An 18,469-nucleotide genomic window follows, 5' to 3' on the forward strand; every position below is an offset into this window, starting at 1 on the left:
GAGATGTTCAATGTCGTTAGCCCTTAGAGAAATACAAATTAAAACTAGATGATACCACTAAACATTTATCAAAATTGCTAAAATAAAAAATAGCAATAACACCCTTTATTCATACATTGGGTGGTGGGAATATAAAATGGTGTAGCTGCTCTGAAAAATAAGTATTTCCTTTCAGGACTAAAAATGGACTCACCATGTGACATATACTTCAGAAAAATGGAAACTTATTTCTGCACAAGAAAGTGGCACACAAATGTTTACAGCAGTTTTATTAATAATAACCCAAACCTAGAAATTCCCCAAATATCCTTGAAAGGGAGAATGGTTAAACAGACTGTGGTATACCACTCAGCCAAAAACGAAATACAATAAAAGGGAATGAATAAGGCATGCTTGATGAGCCTTGAGGAAAGCATGCTGAGAGAAAAAAGCCAGTATCTAAATATACATGCTGCATAATTCCATCTATGTGACATTTGTGAAATAAATATAGAATGTACAGAGATAATCAGTGTTTGCCAGGAGATAGGGATTAGGAGTGTGTGGTTATACAGAGGTAGCACGAGAGCTTCTTATGGTGTGGGTACCATTGAGTACTTGATCCTGGTTGTGCTCATGCAAGGCTACAATGTAATATAATCGCAGAGCATATACACACACACACACGTACACTTCAGATATAATTGATGAAATTGGAATAAGCTCTATGCACTATACCAACAATGATTTCTTGGTGTTGATATTGAACTATAGTTGTATAAGATGCTAATATTAGTGAGAGCTGGGTGCACGTTTCTTTGAAACCTAATTATTTCAAAAAAAGTTTTAAGATAGTGAATTGTTCAGGTTTAAAAGGATAAATTCTTTCTGGCCTCTTCAACATCTAGAAGGGAAATTATTTGCTATCAACTGAAAATAAATTGATCATTATTTGTTCATGGCGAAATAATATCTAGTGAGTCACTAATTTGTCTTAAGTAAGGGGTATGTGGTGTTTGGGATATGAAAGGGGAAATAAATAGCACGTCACAGAGTGGTTGCAAGAATGACATGAAGAAATTTGTGTAAAACCGTAAGCTGTGAACAAGATTCATGGGAGATTCTCAGAGAGAGGGTGAGCCCTACCCCACCCTTGCAGTTAAGGGTTGAGTAGCTTCATCCACAATCTGTCCTTGGCCTGGGGCTTGCCTTTGAGAGATGATACTACTCAGGGGCGATGAGACAGTGAGTGATTAACTTTTATTGATTATTGGTTGAAATGAAATCCAAACCTAATAAGCCAAGTGCATTTATTAAAAAGTGACACTCCTGGCCTGGAAGCTCAGTTTGTTAGAGAGTCCTTCCCATACACCAAGGTTGCGGGTTTGATCCCGGTCAAAGCACGTACAGGGATCAACCAATGGATGCATATTTGTGCTTTAAGTAGAAGAACAAAGTGATCTCTCTCTCTTTCTCTCTCTCTCTCTCTCCCCCCACTTTCCCTACCCCTCAAAATAGGGCCACACACAAATAATCTATGCTCTTTTTTTTTTTTTTTACTATAAATTGATTGCCACAATTTAAAAAGTGTGAGCTTTCATGTAAAATTTCAGATTTCTATTTTCTCTGCAAAAAAAATCAAAGTATCTGACAGTGCTGTGGCTGAATTCCCACATGGTGGTAGTGGAGGTGGTGTGATGAGGGTGAGCAGCACCCTAGGAGATGCTGCTGGTACCCCACCCATAATTTCCAGTGCTGGTGCTCACCAGCTCCTCCTCCCAATGCCACAGGCCACCACCTGCAGCTCTTTACCAGGGATTTGCTCTGGCCACCCATCGCCTGCTTTTCCTAGTACAAAGCAGGCTGGAAATTCCAGGGAATGAACATCCATACTCCCCAGGAACAGCCCGGAAACAGACGCTGGGAGTTGGTGTGTAAATACTGCAGCTCTCACCCTGGGATGCAGTGGCTGAGGCAAGTGTGTTCCACAGTCTCCCAGACTTCCTCAGCAGGATTAAGATCTAGTTCACACTGTGGTAACTTGATGGGTAATTAACCCTGGACTGACTGCCTTCCCTTCCTGGTAAAACTTCCCCATTTCACGGCTAGTGTTCCCTGTATCTCCCCAGCACTGAATCCTTGTCTCAGGGTGTGCTTCTGGGAAGCCCAAACTAATATAATGTCCACAGACAATGTGAGGTGTCTGTGCTCCATTGGCCATGAGAGTTGAAGAGGGTGGTAATGAATAGGTAAGGGGGCATAGAATGGCAACCAGGACTTTATGACTGACTGTCCCATGCCCTTTTCGCTGTGCCCCTGACAGTCAGCTGAAAGTCAATGTTTCTTTTCCAAGGGTGTGTACCCCTTGTTTTTCACACGGACCATTTAATTCATTGATATTATTTGTCTGGCTCTCTTGGACATTTGAGTTTTGTTGTCTTTCAAATAACTAGAATTTTATAATTAGAAGACCTAAAGATTATTTCCCAAATGCTCTTCTTAAATAGAGACTTGGAGCTGTTAACTAGTTTATTTTTCTTTCTTCTCTTTCTTTTTTTTTCTTTCTTGCCTTCTTTTTTCTTTCTTTCTTTTTACAAACATTACATTTATTCTGTATTTTAACTTGCATCTATAATTATAGTTACTGGTGTTTCTTACGTATGTAGATACAAGTTACTATCTAGTGTCCTTCCATCCTGAAAAGCTCAGTTAATATTTCTTGTAGGGCTGGTTGTGGATTAACAAATTAAATTAATTTCTTTCCAATGGTCTCTGAGATACACCAAGTCTCTATCTGTCCTCCCTGCACTGCCACTCCACAGAGGTTACTTTTCCTAATGCAGGAAGTGCAGCACAGGAAGTCAGGAGACTCATATTTGAGTCCCACTCGAATACTGTTGTAGTCTTGGGCAAGTTCCTACTGCTCTTCACTCTGTCAGGTGGCACAGGGACTGGCTGAAGCCTTGGTGCTGTTCCAGCTTAGCCACTGGGACACCCTCCTTCTCCTCTTGTGCGTGGCAGCTGAAGAAATGGGCCTTGAGCTGGGGCATCATCATCTATCTGGTTCCTTCTATTACCTCTCTCAGTTCCTCTGTCTCTGAGTCACTGTTCTTCTTAAAACAGTTCTCAAACTTTAGTGAGCATCCAGACCTCTGGAGACCTTAGTGAAAAACCAAATTCTCGGGCCCCACTCCCAGAGATTCTGATTCAGTCAGTCTGGATGGTACCCAAGAACCTCCATCTCTCACAAGTTCCCAGAGCATGTCAATGCTACACATCTTGAGAACCATTGCCTTATAGGAAGCACTCAGCAACCAGGCTCAAAAGTCTCCATGCAAAAACCTGGAACAGAGCAAGAATTCTTTAGAGTGTATGTAATTTACATTCTATTTTAAACCTATAGCTGTCTTGTGAATAGCCTCTTTTGCCCTGCCTCCCATGTTTTTGTGGGGCCTCTGATTCCTAGCCAGGACAAGTGGAAATGGATGGGATCTCAGGTTTAAATAGCAGCTTTGTCTGAGCTCTAAGCTCTAGTTCCCTGTCTGGCGCTCTTGAAACAAGTTCCATCTCCTCCTTTTAGGGAGCGGGCTGTGTGCTCGCTACAGTTCTCTTAGCTTAATTCCATTAGCGGGACAGAAGTGGTTTCCTAAGCAGGCACATTGTACAATTCTATCTAAAATAAGGTTCAGCTTAGTCCATGTGATTTGCTTTTAAGATCTGCCTACAATGCCTTATTATACTCATTACTTGAATTCTCATTATCTACTTGCAGAGTTATTTGGATGAATGTTGTGTGCAATTATGTCCTTTCAGAAAATTGTCTCTTTTAAGTACTTGAATGAGTAAAAAATATATATGCAGAAGCACTTACATTCCTACAATAAAATAGGCCTAGCTTCCAAGTGTCGAGTTTCAATTTCTCATCTTACATTTTGTCAGGAGATAATTATTAGTCTGGTATGTGTGTGTCCATAAAGAGAAAGCACACTAGAGATATTGGCATTAAAAAGTGTCAATACCAAAATGCAAATACATTCATCTCCTTAATCATGCAGGTCTCTTAAATTTACAGGCAAACAAAATTAGCAAAATTGTTCCTCCTCTACCATCTGTATAGTAGGGTTACAGATTTACTCATAATCAAGTTCTGGAAATAGCTGCACACATATGCACATGCACAGTTATTATTTCACTGAGTTTTAAAACTTACCTAGACTTCTTCACAAAGTTCCACTGACTTGATTTTTTTCAAAAATTTTTAAAATTCAATCTATTAGTTTTAGTATGCTTAAATAATTTAAACATTATCGATCGAAGTTCAACCACATTATTATAAAGTTTAACTGATACTTTTTAAACCTCAGTCTTTTAGACTTGTCCATCACTTACTCCCTTTTTGCATCTAGCACCCCCATTTTTCTCAAGGTGGAGTCTGGGAGAATAAGGGACAAATGTGGATTAAGGACCTCAGATTAAAGGAGAGAAGACTATCTTCTTGTTCCTCTCTGGTCCCTGCCTTGACAAAAGTGGCCTATTCTGCTACCTGGACTGGTGACCACTGAAGAGTAACAGGTCCCATCAGCTGCTGGGCTTTTCAGGAGTATACCACTGTTGAACCTCACAGTACCAGCCTCTTGCCACAAGCAGTCCTTGGGGCTGACTCCTCATCTCAACTGTAGGCTTGAACTGGGCACTTCCCCATTCCCTCACCGAGATTTGATGGAGCTTCTGGTTTCCTGCACACCACACAGAGATCCTCTCCCTTGGTTGTGTGGGGTTGTATGTGATTCAGATATTTGATTCTGAAAACAGCTGTCTTCATTGAGTCAATCATGGTTTCATGGAAACTGGTAACATTGCCTTAAGTCCACTTCCATCCTCTCTGTTTGTGCCATTTCTTCATTGAGGCCAGATTCGGTATAGCCAAGGCTGGTGTTCAGCTGGTAGTCACTAGTATAGCTATATTCATTGTGAAAATACTGCAATATTTTCATGCTTGTTGGTTAATGTTTACTATTTCAAGTCATTGAAGTATCTGACCCCTTTGTCTCATTAAAGATGGTAATGCCCCCACTATAACTTCAGGATACCACTTAATTTTAGGTGTAGATTCTGATTGATCTAGATGAATCTGGTTATTAAATATTTTGAATATGGCCTCTGAAGACAGACGCATGTGGCTTCTACTCTCCCTTCTTTGTGTAGGGACTTATGCTACTCAGATATATCTGAAGCTCACCATCATCTGCTTGGGGTGCTGGGAAGTGATGCATAATAAAGAGTTGAGGCCCGATGTAATCAAATCACTGCTCTTCATTCTCTCCTGCAAGTAATCCCAGGCTAAAGGGCATTGTAAGATTTTTCACTTGTCTGAATTGTAGACTCCTTTTAAAATAGGGCACCAAGGATTATAGACCAGCTGCCATAGCCCCAGAGCTCTCTTCTTCACACCACATGGAAATCTGGGTTTGATTCTTGAGGTGCCAAAGCTATTGAGAAAGTCATCTCAATAGCCATCTTTCTCTAGCACTTATCTGGAGCAATCTAATCTCCTTCACCCCAAACCACACCACCACTGACATTTTCCTGATCAGAGAGAAAATCATGAACATGGAAATGGAAGAAGAAAAAACACATTAAAAATTCTAAAACATTACCCTATTTCATCTGCAGTTTAACTTTGATTCTAGAAATAGCTGTCATCAATAGTCAGTGGTGGTTTCAGAAAGAGCACCAATGTGTCTATTACATGACCTGCTATCGTATATATATGTCAATATAAAATAAAATCTATCTAGCAACATGTTTTTTTGAGTACCTACTTTCTTCCCAGCTCTTAAGGAACACAGTAAGGCTTCACAAGTAAAAGGCAGAGCTGTTGCCTCCAAGGAATATCACTTCTCTCCAGAGGAACAAAATTAGCATCAGAAAACAGTTCAAGATTGAATGACTGCTGCGTTCTCTCGAATTGGGAGAGGGGAGAGATTAATATGGACTCCTGAGAAAAATTCTGGAGGAAGTGAGAAGTGATTGAACTTTGAAGTATGCTGAAGGATTGAATATGCTTTCTCACTAAGATTAGGAAAAAGGCAAAAATGTCCCTTCTCACCAATCCTTTTCACCATATTAGAAATACTAGCTAATACAATAACACAAGAAAAATAAAATGTATACAGATTGGGAAGGGAGAAATAAAACTGTCTGTTCACAGATGACATGATGGTCTATGTAGAAAATCCAAAAGAATCAACAAGAAGAACTCCTAGAACTAATAAGCAATTATATCAAGGTTGCAGGATATGTAATTAATATACAGAATCCAGTCACTTTTCTAAGTACCAGTAATGAACAAGTGAAATTTGAAATTAAAAATGCAGTGCTGCTTATATTAGTGCCCCCTCCCAAGTTTAAATACTTAAGTATAAATGTAACAAAATATGTACTAGATCTTAAAAGCAAAACTATGATTAATGAAATCAAAGAACTGAATAGAGAGCTATTCCATGTTCATAGACAGGAAGACTCAATATTGTCAAGATGTCAGTTCTTCCCAATTCAATCTATAAATTAATGCAATCCCAGTCAAAATCACAGCAAGTTATTTTGTGGATATTCATAAACTAATTCTAAAGTTTACACAGAAAGGCAAAAGATCAACACAATATATAGGCAGCAAATATTAAAGAACTAAGTTGCCAGACTGACACTAGCTGACTTTAGTGACAATTCAGACTGTAAGCTTTATATACAGTGTGATATTGGCAAGAGAACAGATAAATAAACCAATGGAACAAAATAGAGAACCTAGAAATAATCCATATAAATATAGTCAACTGATCTTTGACAAGGGAGTAAACACAATACAATGGAGCAGAAATGGCCGTTTCAACAAATGGTGCTGGAAAAACTGGATATCCACATGCAAAAATTAGGTAAAGATATGGACCTTATACTCTTTATAAAAATTAACTCCATATGGAAACATATACTAAAAGGAAGTATAGGTTTAGAATGGGGGAGAAAAGTCTGCATTAAGCATGGGAGGCAAAAGAGTATCCAGCAAGAGTATGTAAAAAAGAGAAGAAGTGAGAGTTTGGACATGAATCCTAGATAGCCCCCAAATTTAAGGTATAGGCAGCATAGGTAGAGCCAGAGCAAAAGGCTGAGAAATGTTCAGAGAGGTATGAAGCGAATAAAGGAAGAATTTATGTCTTTGAGACTTTACCTTTACCTTTGATCTATAGAAATTTGAATTTCAAATGGCCATTCTGAACCACTGCCAACCACTGCCTGAAACACTGATGTCTTTGAATGCTTTCTATCACATCACCAACAACCCTAAGTAGCAGTCCTCTTCAGTGAGGCCATCTGAAGTTCATAACAGACAATCATGAACAGGAATCATGCCTTCCAGAAATAAAGTAAATCCCTGTCACCTGGAATATATAAACTATCAGGATGCCTAAGAGCTGCAGCATATTCTTACGAGTATTCTTAAAAGCTCAGTGCAAGAGTTTTCAGGCTTTTAAAAATAACATCTAAGGTAAATTATATACATATACATTGGCTCATTAGGGTCACCACCTCACACCCCTGGTAACCAAGTGCTAACACTCAGTTTCGATGCCCATTATTTCCACTTTGATGCTCCCATTAACAATTTTTGATTGTTGTGGACAAAGGAGGAAAACAAAAAGAAAAGGGGAGCCAATATTTAAAGCATCCTATATAAATGAGGTCTTGAAATAATTTGACTGCAGAAATAAGGTTGGTTATTTGAATATTTCATGGTACTTAGAAATCTAAATATGCTCAATGCAAAAGAACCTTAACTGCAGCAGTTTGTATAAAACTCTCACTGAGAATAGCAATTTACTTATACTCATCTGTTTCATTAAAGTTGTGAGTTTGAATTTTAATGTATTTGTTGTTTGCAGTATATTTAATTTGTAACTGTTTCAGTTTCATTGTTTTATAAAAGATACAAGCAGCAGGAGTTTAAACATTTACATGGGGAAGCCATGAGTTTTTTTTTTTTTTTTTTAATGGCTCATGCTTTTCCAATAAAAGAATTTGACAACCCCTTTGCCAATATTTCTAAGACCCATAAAGACTTTTTTGTTTTGACTTTGAAAGTCTCTCTCTCTATATTTCTGTATCCTCAAGCCAGTATTTTAAAGTTGTTGGTTTGTTGCCTTCCTTTTCTTTCCAGATAAAGTTATCTGACTTTGGTTTCTGTGCTCAAGTTTCCAAAGAGGTACCGAAGAGGAAATCGTTGGTTGGCACTCCCTACTGGATGGCACCTGAGGTGATTTCTAGGCTACCTTATGGGACAGAGGTAAGGGGGATGACAGCCACTGTTTGAGGAAGGCAGGGCCTAAATAGGCTCAGGGACACAGTGGTTCTGATATAGTAAATGATCACAAGAGAGCAGGGTGATGACCTTTGACCCCAAAGTTGGCTCCCATTCACTAGACTTATCACAGAGTAAGTAGTGGCAGGAGGGAGAATATTGCCACAACACTAACCTAGGGGAATTTATTGAGATCCTATCATGGACACTTCGAGACATTGAAGACATTGATTCAAACTCTGAACCCACCCTCAGTGGCAGACATACACAGAGCAAGGTAATACAACTTGCAAAGTGGCCAGAGACACACGCAGACAAGCAGATGTGATGATTCAGGGGTAGAGGGTCAGAGAAAACTCCATGAAATAGGGGTAATAATTAGATAAGCAGTAATGTTTTCCAATAGAACACACCATAGGTGAATATTATATTTCAGAATATAGCACAATTTCTGTTTCTTCTGGAATGGAAACAATGGCTCATAATTTTTTTACAGATAAGGTTTAGATCTGTGAAAATGGGGACCTTCTAGAGAAAGACTAGCGTGAGTAGACACTCTGAAGCATGCAAGCACCACACACATTGAGGTGAGGAGCTCACTCCAGCTGGGTACAGTGTTTCAATATGTTATGGTGCAAAAGGTGATTCTAAGAGAGGAGAAGCAACACAGAAGAGGTGACATGGATCAGTGAGTACCAGCATAAGTTAAGGCAAACTCTGCTCTCTTTCCCTTGTTTGCTTGCCCTTGGATGAGTGCTCAACTTATTTTTCTCACTATGGTGCCAGGAACATAAATTCTCAGTGAAGGTCACTACCAGGGTTATAACAGGAATGCAGCTAACTGATAAGAAGTGTAATGAGCCTCTAACAGGGAAAGGACTGGAACTGGGAATTTATAGCACAGCAAGGGCCTTTCATCATCCCAACTCCCCATTCTTTACTCAGAAAGAACTGCTTGTCATCTCTTCCATTTCTTTTCTCTATTCCTTGAAAATGGTTTTATAAAGCAGGGTTTTGTGCATGCTGCTTCAAAATTTTAAACACAAATGAAAGAACCCCAAAGCAGAGGTGGGGGAGAACTGTTTTTAAAAATCAAATCAGCACAAGAATCAGAGTATACTGTGTTGTGCAATGTAGGTCTTTGCAGTTTATTATGAATATTTCAGAAACTCTTCTTATTTTTTTACAGTTTAATTGTAACTTTCCTCTCTGTGTTCATAACATAAAAGTTTGAATGTTTTTTTCACTTACTCTGAGAGACAGCTAACTACCAAAGTCAATAGGTTAAAAAACATAAAGTTCTAAACTTCAGAACATTAGGATATCCATGTGTCTCTAATTGTCAGAATATTCACTGACATTGTCTATAAGGAGCAAATGAAGGCTCAGAGCAAACACTTGGTAACTCATGATTTAGCCTATAAATCTGTGTTGTAAATATTGAGAGATTATAAATACCACATTAATTTGTGAATGAGGATGAATCTATTTGCTTCCCTGTACACATCCCACATTGCAAAATGTTCTCCTTGCCTAAAATAACCAGAAGATTGTGCCTAACAGGTGGACATCTGGTCTCTGGGGATCATGGTGATAGAAATGATTGATGGCGAGCCCCCCTATTTTAACGAGCCTCCCCTCCAGGCAATGAGGAGGATCCGGGACAGTTTACCTCCACGAGTGAAGGACCTACACAAGGTGAGAAGTGGCATCAGTTTCTGAAGTTTAAAATTTTCTTGGATTTTTCAATCTCCCTGAAAATTGGCATATCACATCCAGGAGTAGATCCTGGTTTACGGGCAGGGACTTTGCAATTAGGGTCACTTGGACTCAAATCTCTGCTCTTCCTGTTTGCTCACTGGCCAAGGAATTTAGATTTTCCATGTCTGAAGTTCATTTGTAAAAGGGGGTACAATCAGGTATTCTCATAGGGTTTGCTGGAAGAGTAAATCAGGTGCCCCACTCAACACTCCCTCATCGAGCACCTACTGTATGCAAGAGACTGTTCTAATTGCTGGGGATATCACTGTACAAGGCCACAGGTTTCCTGACTCTCATAGAGCTTGCATTCTAGTTGGGGAGGCAGATAACAAACTACAAACAAATAGATGAACAGAATAATTTCAGAGACTGGTACATGCCATGAAACAAATAAAACACTGTGATGTGATGGAGTGTACAGGGGAAGCAATTGGGAGCTCATTTAAGTTGAAGAGTGAAAACAGCCCTTTCTGGGGAGGGATCACCCAAACTGAAATGTGAATGGAAAGAAGCAAGTCATGCAAAGATCTGGGTGAAACATGTCCCAGGCAAAGAGACAACAAGTGCAGAGTCCCCACGTCAGGATGGACAGCTTACATGGCTGAACAACATGAGCGAGGAGAAAGGCTAGTGTCAGAGAAGCAGGCAGGGGCTAGACCATGCAGGGCAATGAAGAACATGGTCAAAGGACCAAGTAACACCTTTCCTGTTTTCCAAGGATTGACAAGTAAGGGCAAGCTCAGAAAACGTGATGCTAAAATGAGGCAACCACCAGTGGGGGCAGGGCTTTCTGAAAGGACCAGTGCTTCACTGACCCCACACACACTTCTCCTCTCATCTCCCTCATGACAATAAGAGAAGGGGGGTGGGGCTGTCTTTTAGGGGAGACTAGTTTGTAATGATAGCGACCTCTCTTCCCTTACCCCTAATTCTTAGGGAAGAGTCCCAATAGAATTACTCATATAGGGTATGTGGGCCTGGCAAAGGAAAAAAAAAAAAGAGACTACTTGAATTGAACAGGAGATTGAAATTCTTCCTGCACTGGACTAAGTTTAAATAATGAATGTGGTTAAAATAGTATGGTTTCAAAGTAGTTTCACGCCCAATATAAATGAGTGTGATGTTCTCTAAACTCATGTAAAAGAGCAGCTTTAATCCAACTGGTCAATAACTGGAAACTGTTCAAGGTTGTTTCCCAAATGGAGGATAAATAATGTGTGGTATAATCCAACAGTGAATACTACACAACAATGAAAAGGATAAAACTTTTGTCACACAGGGATGAATCTCACAGACACAATGAAGGCTGAAAGAAGCTGAACACAGAAAAGTTGACAGTATATGACCCTATGACTCCATTTCTATAAAGGAAAATTATAGGCAAAATTAATTCATGCTACTAGAGGCCAGGATAGTGGTGACCTTTTGCAGGAAGATGAGTATTGACAGGAAGGGGACCCAAGAATGGGGAAATGTTCAATATTTGTGTAGAGATGGAGAATAAATAGTAAAAATATATGTAAAAATACCTACTATAAAACATACACTTAATATTCAATATTTATGCACTTGAATGTATGTAAGCTATTCCTCAAAATTAAATTACAAGAAATACAAGGGGAAAAATGCTATCTGTGTCAGATATTCTTACAGAAGCTTGTTTGTCTTCACAAAAGGGGATTTCACAAAGCCTAAATGGCTGTGGTAGTTAGGAAAATAAAACTATTTTATGTTTATACCACTCTTCATCAAACAAGTATGACCAGTGCCTGTGCATAGTAAGCACCTTATAATAGCTGCTATTATCACTATTATCATTATAACTTTATTTAGTAAATAAATTGTTATTTTTCATCATACTATCATTTAGTCCTGTTATTTCAAACTTGAAGAAGGTAAGGAAAACATCATGTGTTAATAAAAGCAATACCTGCTTTTGCTTCCATAACATCTCTCTCCTCAAGCTGATTTTATGGAATTTGATGTTGATAGAATGACATTTCTGGGAATTGGCTGGGAAACCATTTTAGGGGAACTGAGTTGGCTCTCTGTGTCAAAATAGTGTCACACCCAATATAAATGAGTGTGATATCAATGTTTTCACAGGTTTCTTCCATGCTCCGGGGATTCCTAGACCTGATGTTGGTGAGGGAACCCTCTCAAAGAGCCACAGCCCAGGAACTCCTTGGACATCCATTCTTGAAACTGGCAGGTCCGCCATCTTGCATTGTTCCCCTCATGAGACAATATAGGCATCACTGAGCAGAGGATTGATTTGGGTGACAAAGCTAGATGAAGACAGGAAAATAATTCAGGAGAATAAGAGGAAACCACAGAACATGCAAAAGGCCTGCGCATTCTAATCAGCTGATTGGTGGGACAGTGTGATGACCAGCAGGGTTCTACAGACCAGGGCATCTTCTTGTGTCTTAAACAGGCATCTCTCCACTGACAGCTGGCATGGTCATTGGGAACACAGCTTTCATAAGTCATTATTATATTTTTCAGCCCTTCATCCAGCATATCAGAAGGACTCAGTACAAACTCTGTTATGATATATCCTAGCCACATGCAGGGTAATGCATAGGATTTTCTATATTGAAAGAATACTTTTCTGGCAAAAAAAAAAAAAAAAAAAGAAAACAAAAAGCACTTTTTCTTAATGGTAGCAGTGTAATGTATTTTGCAATGAATTTGTAATTTTTCTGTACGATAGTTTTGATAATTTATAGTACTTTGATGTCGCGTAGCCATTGTATCAGTTGAGGTAATACTTGTTTACTAGCAAGAGTTTGAACAAAGCCTTTCCTACTTTTTTATCCCTTTCAGAGAACCAACAATTCTTTAGGAACTTTGAATACTGAATGACTCTCAATCACCATCAGCTTTAGTAGAATATCTTTCTTACTTTAACAAGTGTCTTATGTGATGGAAGAATTAAGAGTGATGGTGATGGTGGTACACATTTCATTTATCCAACCAAAAAAAATTTGAGCCACAATATACCACCAAACTGCTCTTTGGGATAAAGCAAAATATTTTGACAAATCACATTTTCCTTTAAGGGTATTTTAGTGACAAACCAGTTTCTGTCTCAAATGGGTGTGACATCCCCTTGTGGCCAAATTTCCCTCCCAAGGAACAATTCCAGTGCTAGGATCATTGGACTCAGTTCCCCAGGTTGGATGTTTCAGAATGTTCCATTCTCACAAAGGGAAAGGAGATAGAACAGGGCAAGTTGTTTGGTTTCGTTGGTCACTGGTTTTAAAACTGGATGCTAACACACCAAACTCTTGTCCGTATTTACCTTTGTACCACAGTATTAATCACTAATGTTCATGTATCATGCTGGAAGTCTGAACTGACTCTAGAGGGTTAATTAGGAAGGGTGTGACCTGCTTCAGTTGTGACCACGTTATGTGTTTCCAACATAGGAGAGTTGTGCTGCTGACTAGATCTTCTCAAATGTTGATAAAAATGAATGACTACTACAATACATTTTGTGTTGCTTGTTGGATGAATTTGCATGTTAACTGTAGGCCAATATAGATTTGCCTTTAAAACTCTGAAAGAGCTACATAGTCATCATTAGTTTCTATTAATTATGCATCAGACAAAAGCCATTTGTTACCAAACTGGAAAACCAGAGGCTTTTCTTAATGACTTTGCATACTGTAACAAATATGAATTTAAATTTGTGAAAGTGCTCTGGTTGCTCTAAGCATAATTAAGAATTTTTTGTAATTAATAGGTTGCTAATTATTTATTATAGTTAAGAGGAAAAAAAGGCATAAAATGACCTTCTACTGATTAGATTTTCAGTCTTCCCCCAAACTGGAAATGCCTCACCATAAACAGAATCTGTCATTTTATCTCCTAAAACTCAGCAATTCAATGTTTTATGTAAAATATTAAAATATTAATATAAATAGGTAACAATAAAAACAGTAGACATCCAAAAAAAGACAGTCCTAAAAGATCCTGGAACAGATTTATGAATTTAGCCAGAACTATGTAGTAGAAAGAAAAGGAAAAGAAAATATCTTTTTTTAACCAGAACAAATATCAAAAACATTGCAGAAAACAGTGGATTTTGGATTCGAAACATTTTTTGACAGTGTAATGGAAATTTTTCTGTAATTTTTCTTATCACTCAGTATTTTTTAAACTATGTGTTGAGTTTACCAAAAGCTACTGTAGCTTAAGGTTTTGTGAGCGCTAACTATTGGCAGAAACTGCACTTGCAAATAAAAATAAATGTTTGCCTTTTTCCCATTGTGTTATTAGAAACTACTGATTTCCCAAATCTGTTTTTTTGAGTAACCAAGAGTGGTTTCATTATGATCTTGGGGAGTGCAAATGAGTTGGTATGAAGTTACATGTAACATCATGATGACATGAGCCAAAGACAAATGTTCCCATCCCAAGAGATTACAGTGTAAGAATATGGTGTAGATACCACTACTGAGGAAAAGTAATTATTAAATTCTGAAAGCTCAAGTTCAAGGAAAGCCAGATTTATAGCTAAAGATTCCCATTTTACTTCCCAGCTCCAAAGATCCTGAACTGATATGAAGGCTTTTTATCAACAAAAGACATAAAGAGAAGATGTTCTGGGGTTCATGAAGGTGTGGTGAGAGTTCTTTGATAATATGGAAGAGAGTGTTACCTCCCTCCCCTTCTTGTTTGGGTAACAGAGGAGACATTAACATTTAACTCAAGAAGCTGAGAGGGACATTTGTCTATAAAGAGTTCATTTCTCATCTGGAAAATTCGAAAGTGAAAACCCTCAGGTTAGCCTGAGATAGCATGTTGAGGAAGGATGTAGTATATCACCTGCCAGAGAAGAGAAGGATGGAGATAACCTTCCCCAGGCAGGTCCCCTGAGCCACTGCAGGTCATGGAAGAAGGTAGCAGCTTCCTTCAGCTATGATGGATCATGGAGAAGGGACAGGAAACATGGCAACCCCCTTAGCTAAGCTATGGGATGCCCAACCTAGAGAGTGCATTGGAGGCATGCACCATGGGGGGAACTAAAGGAGGATATGGCTGCTTTTCTGCAGGGTGAAGGGGTCAGGATGGAGGTGAACCTGACTGAAAACTACATGTACCATTTACACCAGGACCACTCTAAACAACGAGGCTTTAGGCTGACACAAATGAAATTCACGCATCGATCCTTCTTCCAACAGCATCTCCAAAACAGCTAGATGGGTTACCAGAACCTCCCTTCCCACTGTTGCTTATGAATTTGGGCCATGTATTAGTGTGGGACCCTATGACTTGGCACAGGGATTTCGAAGAAAGAAAGGGTGATAAGGGCACATACCGTGTTTACTGCCCCTGCCTGTCCACTGCTACCTCTTTATCTTTCTCTGATGCAAGTTTAACCCAAGTAAAGGAGAGGGGGGTTATTCTGAATTAGAATGACATTGATTTTTTTAACTGACAGATAGAATTGGACTAAGTTATGGGTGTACCCCCATTACCCACTGGGAAGAACACACTCAGTAGACATTGCTGGAAAAATAAAGTTATTGCATGAAGTTCACAACTCAGTGAGTTCAGATTCCTAGCTCAAACTGGTTACAGGAACAGTGCTGTGTCATCAAGGAGATGGCAATGAGATTCCAGGCAGAGAAAAGATAAATTTGGTGCAAGTAGGTACAAAATGTACAAGCAGGAACAATTCTGTGAAAGTGATATGACAATGTGCAAACTCAAATTGTGCAGTCAAGTTGGTCAACTTGAGTCTGAAATGTGTGCATTTTGAGTTGTATTTCCAACTCATATAAACATATTACCTTAATGGGAGTTCAACGAGGAGAGAGAAATTAAACAACTAAAACAAAAATGTTTTAATGAATGGGTTGCCATGATGGAGCTCAATTCCACTGGAGACCTGCTGGGAGAGACACTCCAGAATTGTCCTTCTGGGGGTGAATATGCTTAGTATTTATCCACCATCTCCTAATCCTCATTGGTTGAGAGTTGCTCCTGCTCCTTCAACTCCTCGAGCTTCCATCTTGCCAGATACATGGGCAGTTTGTTCTCTCTGATAAAGAGAGAGAGGCACAGGAAGCCATGGGCATACATGGAAACTCACAAGTGACTGTCAGAAAGGGCTGAGGGAATGTGGGTGGGGTCCTGATAACATCTCCTACAGAAATAGATAATGAAGGACAAAGTGAGGACTTATGAGAATGAGAGTTGCTGATTTCTGGATCAAAATATACTACTTTCAAAGCAAAGTTATTCCTTATCTTGAAGGGTTTGCTCAGGTAGTAAATGCTTCGATAATTACGTGTCATCAGCAGCAGCATTTAAAAAATATAAAGCTAGAAAGAAGTTCAAGGTCTTTTTAAAAAAAAATTTAATCCTCACCTAAGGACATTTTTTTATTGCTTTTAAAGAGAGAGGAAGAGAAGAATGGAAATGTGTGGGGGTTGGGGATAGAGAAACATACTGGGGATCAAACCTGCAACCTGGCTATGTGCCCTGACCAGAAATCAAACCTGTGACCTTTCGGTCTATATGGGACAATGCTCCAACCAACTGAGCCACACCAGTCAAGGCTAACTTCAAGGTCTTATATGATCCATCTTAAATGTGCTAACCAAGGCTCCTAGCATTAATCATAACCCAAACAGACCACACACACACACAGATTTCAGTTCTGAGGGCAGGGATATTTACCTGTTTTGTTTACTGATGTGTCCCCAGCACCCATACCAGGGTCTAGAAAACACTTGATCAGTGCTACCAAATATTTATCTCATCTGCCATATGAGCCTTTTCAGCTCCTTCCTCAGCAGACAACCTGACAGGTTTGGTCACTTTTAGTGGCAGCTGAAGTAGCCATTAGCCCTGGAGTTCTTAGCCTAATTTCACACCATGGACCCTTTTACCTCTCTGGAGCCTATGGACTCTTTCTTGGGGGAAGAGCGGGGGGAATGGTTTCATAACAAAATCTTGTGAAGGTCTACCATAATTTCAAAGTGAGGAGTGGAAATGACTTTCTGAGATTTCTCTATGTATAATGTGATTTCTACTGGTGACAAATACACAGCTCCTCCTGTGCTACAATGGTTTGGTGTCTGTGTTCATAACTGAGGGAAATGCTACCTTTCATAGGAGGTTAGTAAAAACCAAAGGCATAATTTTTTCCCCATCCAAGTTCATGGATTCCCCCTCCTAGGTAGTTTACTAGGCTGGGGGGTGGGGGTAAAAATCCCTGCACAGAAACATACTCAGAATTCAAAATAAACTGACACAGGAAACTGGTTACGAGGCTTAAAACCCCTGCATCGGGAGATCTGAGTCTCTCTTGAACTTGTATGGCAGGTAAAATCTGAATAGGCATGTTAAGAATTATGCTAGGAAAATATTAATAATACCTTCTATGGAGCATTTCCAGTGTGCCAGGCAATGTGCTGGGGACTTAACTGTACTGTCATGAATCCACAAATAACTTTGAAAGGATGGGAGAGTAAGCTCTATTTTCAGATGAGAAAATGATCACAGAAAAGCCCAACAATTTGGGTAATGTTGCAAGTAAGCTGATAGTGAAGGATTTTTAATCAGCTTTCATGCTGCTGCATAAAATAACCCGGGGAGTGTGGTGAAACTACAGATTCTATGGTCTCAGCATGGAGATTCTCACTCAGTCTGGGATGATGTCTTAAAACTGGTGTGTTTCTCAGTGGTCCCTGGGGGCTTCTGATGCAGGCTGCTTGCAAACTGCACTTTGACACTGATGTAATGCTGTGTCTGCCTGGTTCCAAGGTGTTTACTCAAGGGAAGTGTTTGTGCCCAATGCCGGCCCTGACTACCCTCCGGGTAAAGCACCCAGTGCCTACACACAGCATGCTGCCTCCACCAGCTGCTACCAGGCATTCCTACCACCTTTCTTCCCCTTGCTCCACCTTTCTCAGCTGTCTCACACACACACGGAGCTTTGCAAAGTCTTCGTTCTTGGAAAGATTGGGCAATTGGCAAGATGAGAGTGGTCAGAGTCTAAATGGGCTTCTCAGACTGCCCCCTGAGAAGGTCACACTGGGAGCCATCTCCCAAGAACAGGGGAATCCTGCAAAGAACCACACTCAGAATTTACATCGAACTCATGCTCCCCCAACAGAAACCTCCATGTGGTTCATCCGTCAAGGCTCTTCCAGGCTGGCCAACCAGCAACGGGACCCAACGTTCTTTTGTGCCCAGAGGCACTTGTGTTTAAAACTCCAGTAAAAATGAAAAATGACAGTTAAAAGGGTAATTGAGCATCTGTGGTTTGTCTGTTTTCTCTCATCTCAGCGTGGGGAGCAATGCAGAGAGATGAGGCACCACTGCATCTTGTTCCTGGTTACAGCAGCAGCTGTG

General features: G+C 39.7%; 1 protein-coding gene across 1 annotated transcript in view; it reads left to right on the forward strand.

Moving 5' to 3' along the window:
- PAK5 (p21 (RAC1) activated kinase 5) overlaps positions 1-12,695 on the forward strand; it is a 106,051-nt gene extending 93,356 nt beyond the window's left edge. The window contains exons 8-10 of the mRNA XM_090285026.1: positions 8,192-8,317; positions 9,896-10,030; positions 12,200-12,695. Of these exons, the coding sequence (XP_090141152.1) occupies positions 8,192-8,317; positions 9,896-10,030; positions 12,200-12,355 (417 nt within the window). The 3' untranslated portion in view covers positions 12,356-12,695. The remainder of the gene's footprint in view (positions 1-8,191; positions 8,318-9,895; positions 10,031-12,199) is intronic.
- The last annotated feature ends 5,774 nt before the right edge of the window (positions 12,696-18,469 follow it).

This window comes from Furipterus horrens, unplaced genomic scaffold (genome assembly GCF_987537825.1).
Source record: "Furipterus horrens unplaced genomic scaffold, mFurHor1.1.pri manual_scaffold_8, whole genome shotgun sequence".
NCBI classification, from domain to species: domain Eukaryota; kingdom Metazoa; phylum Chordata; class Mammalia; order Chiroptera; family Furipteridae; genus Furipterus; species Furipterus horrens.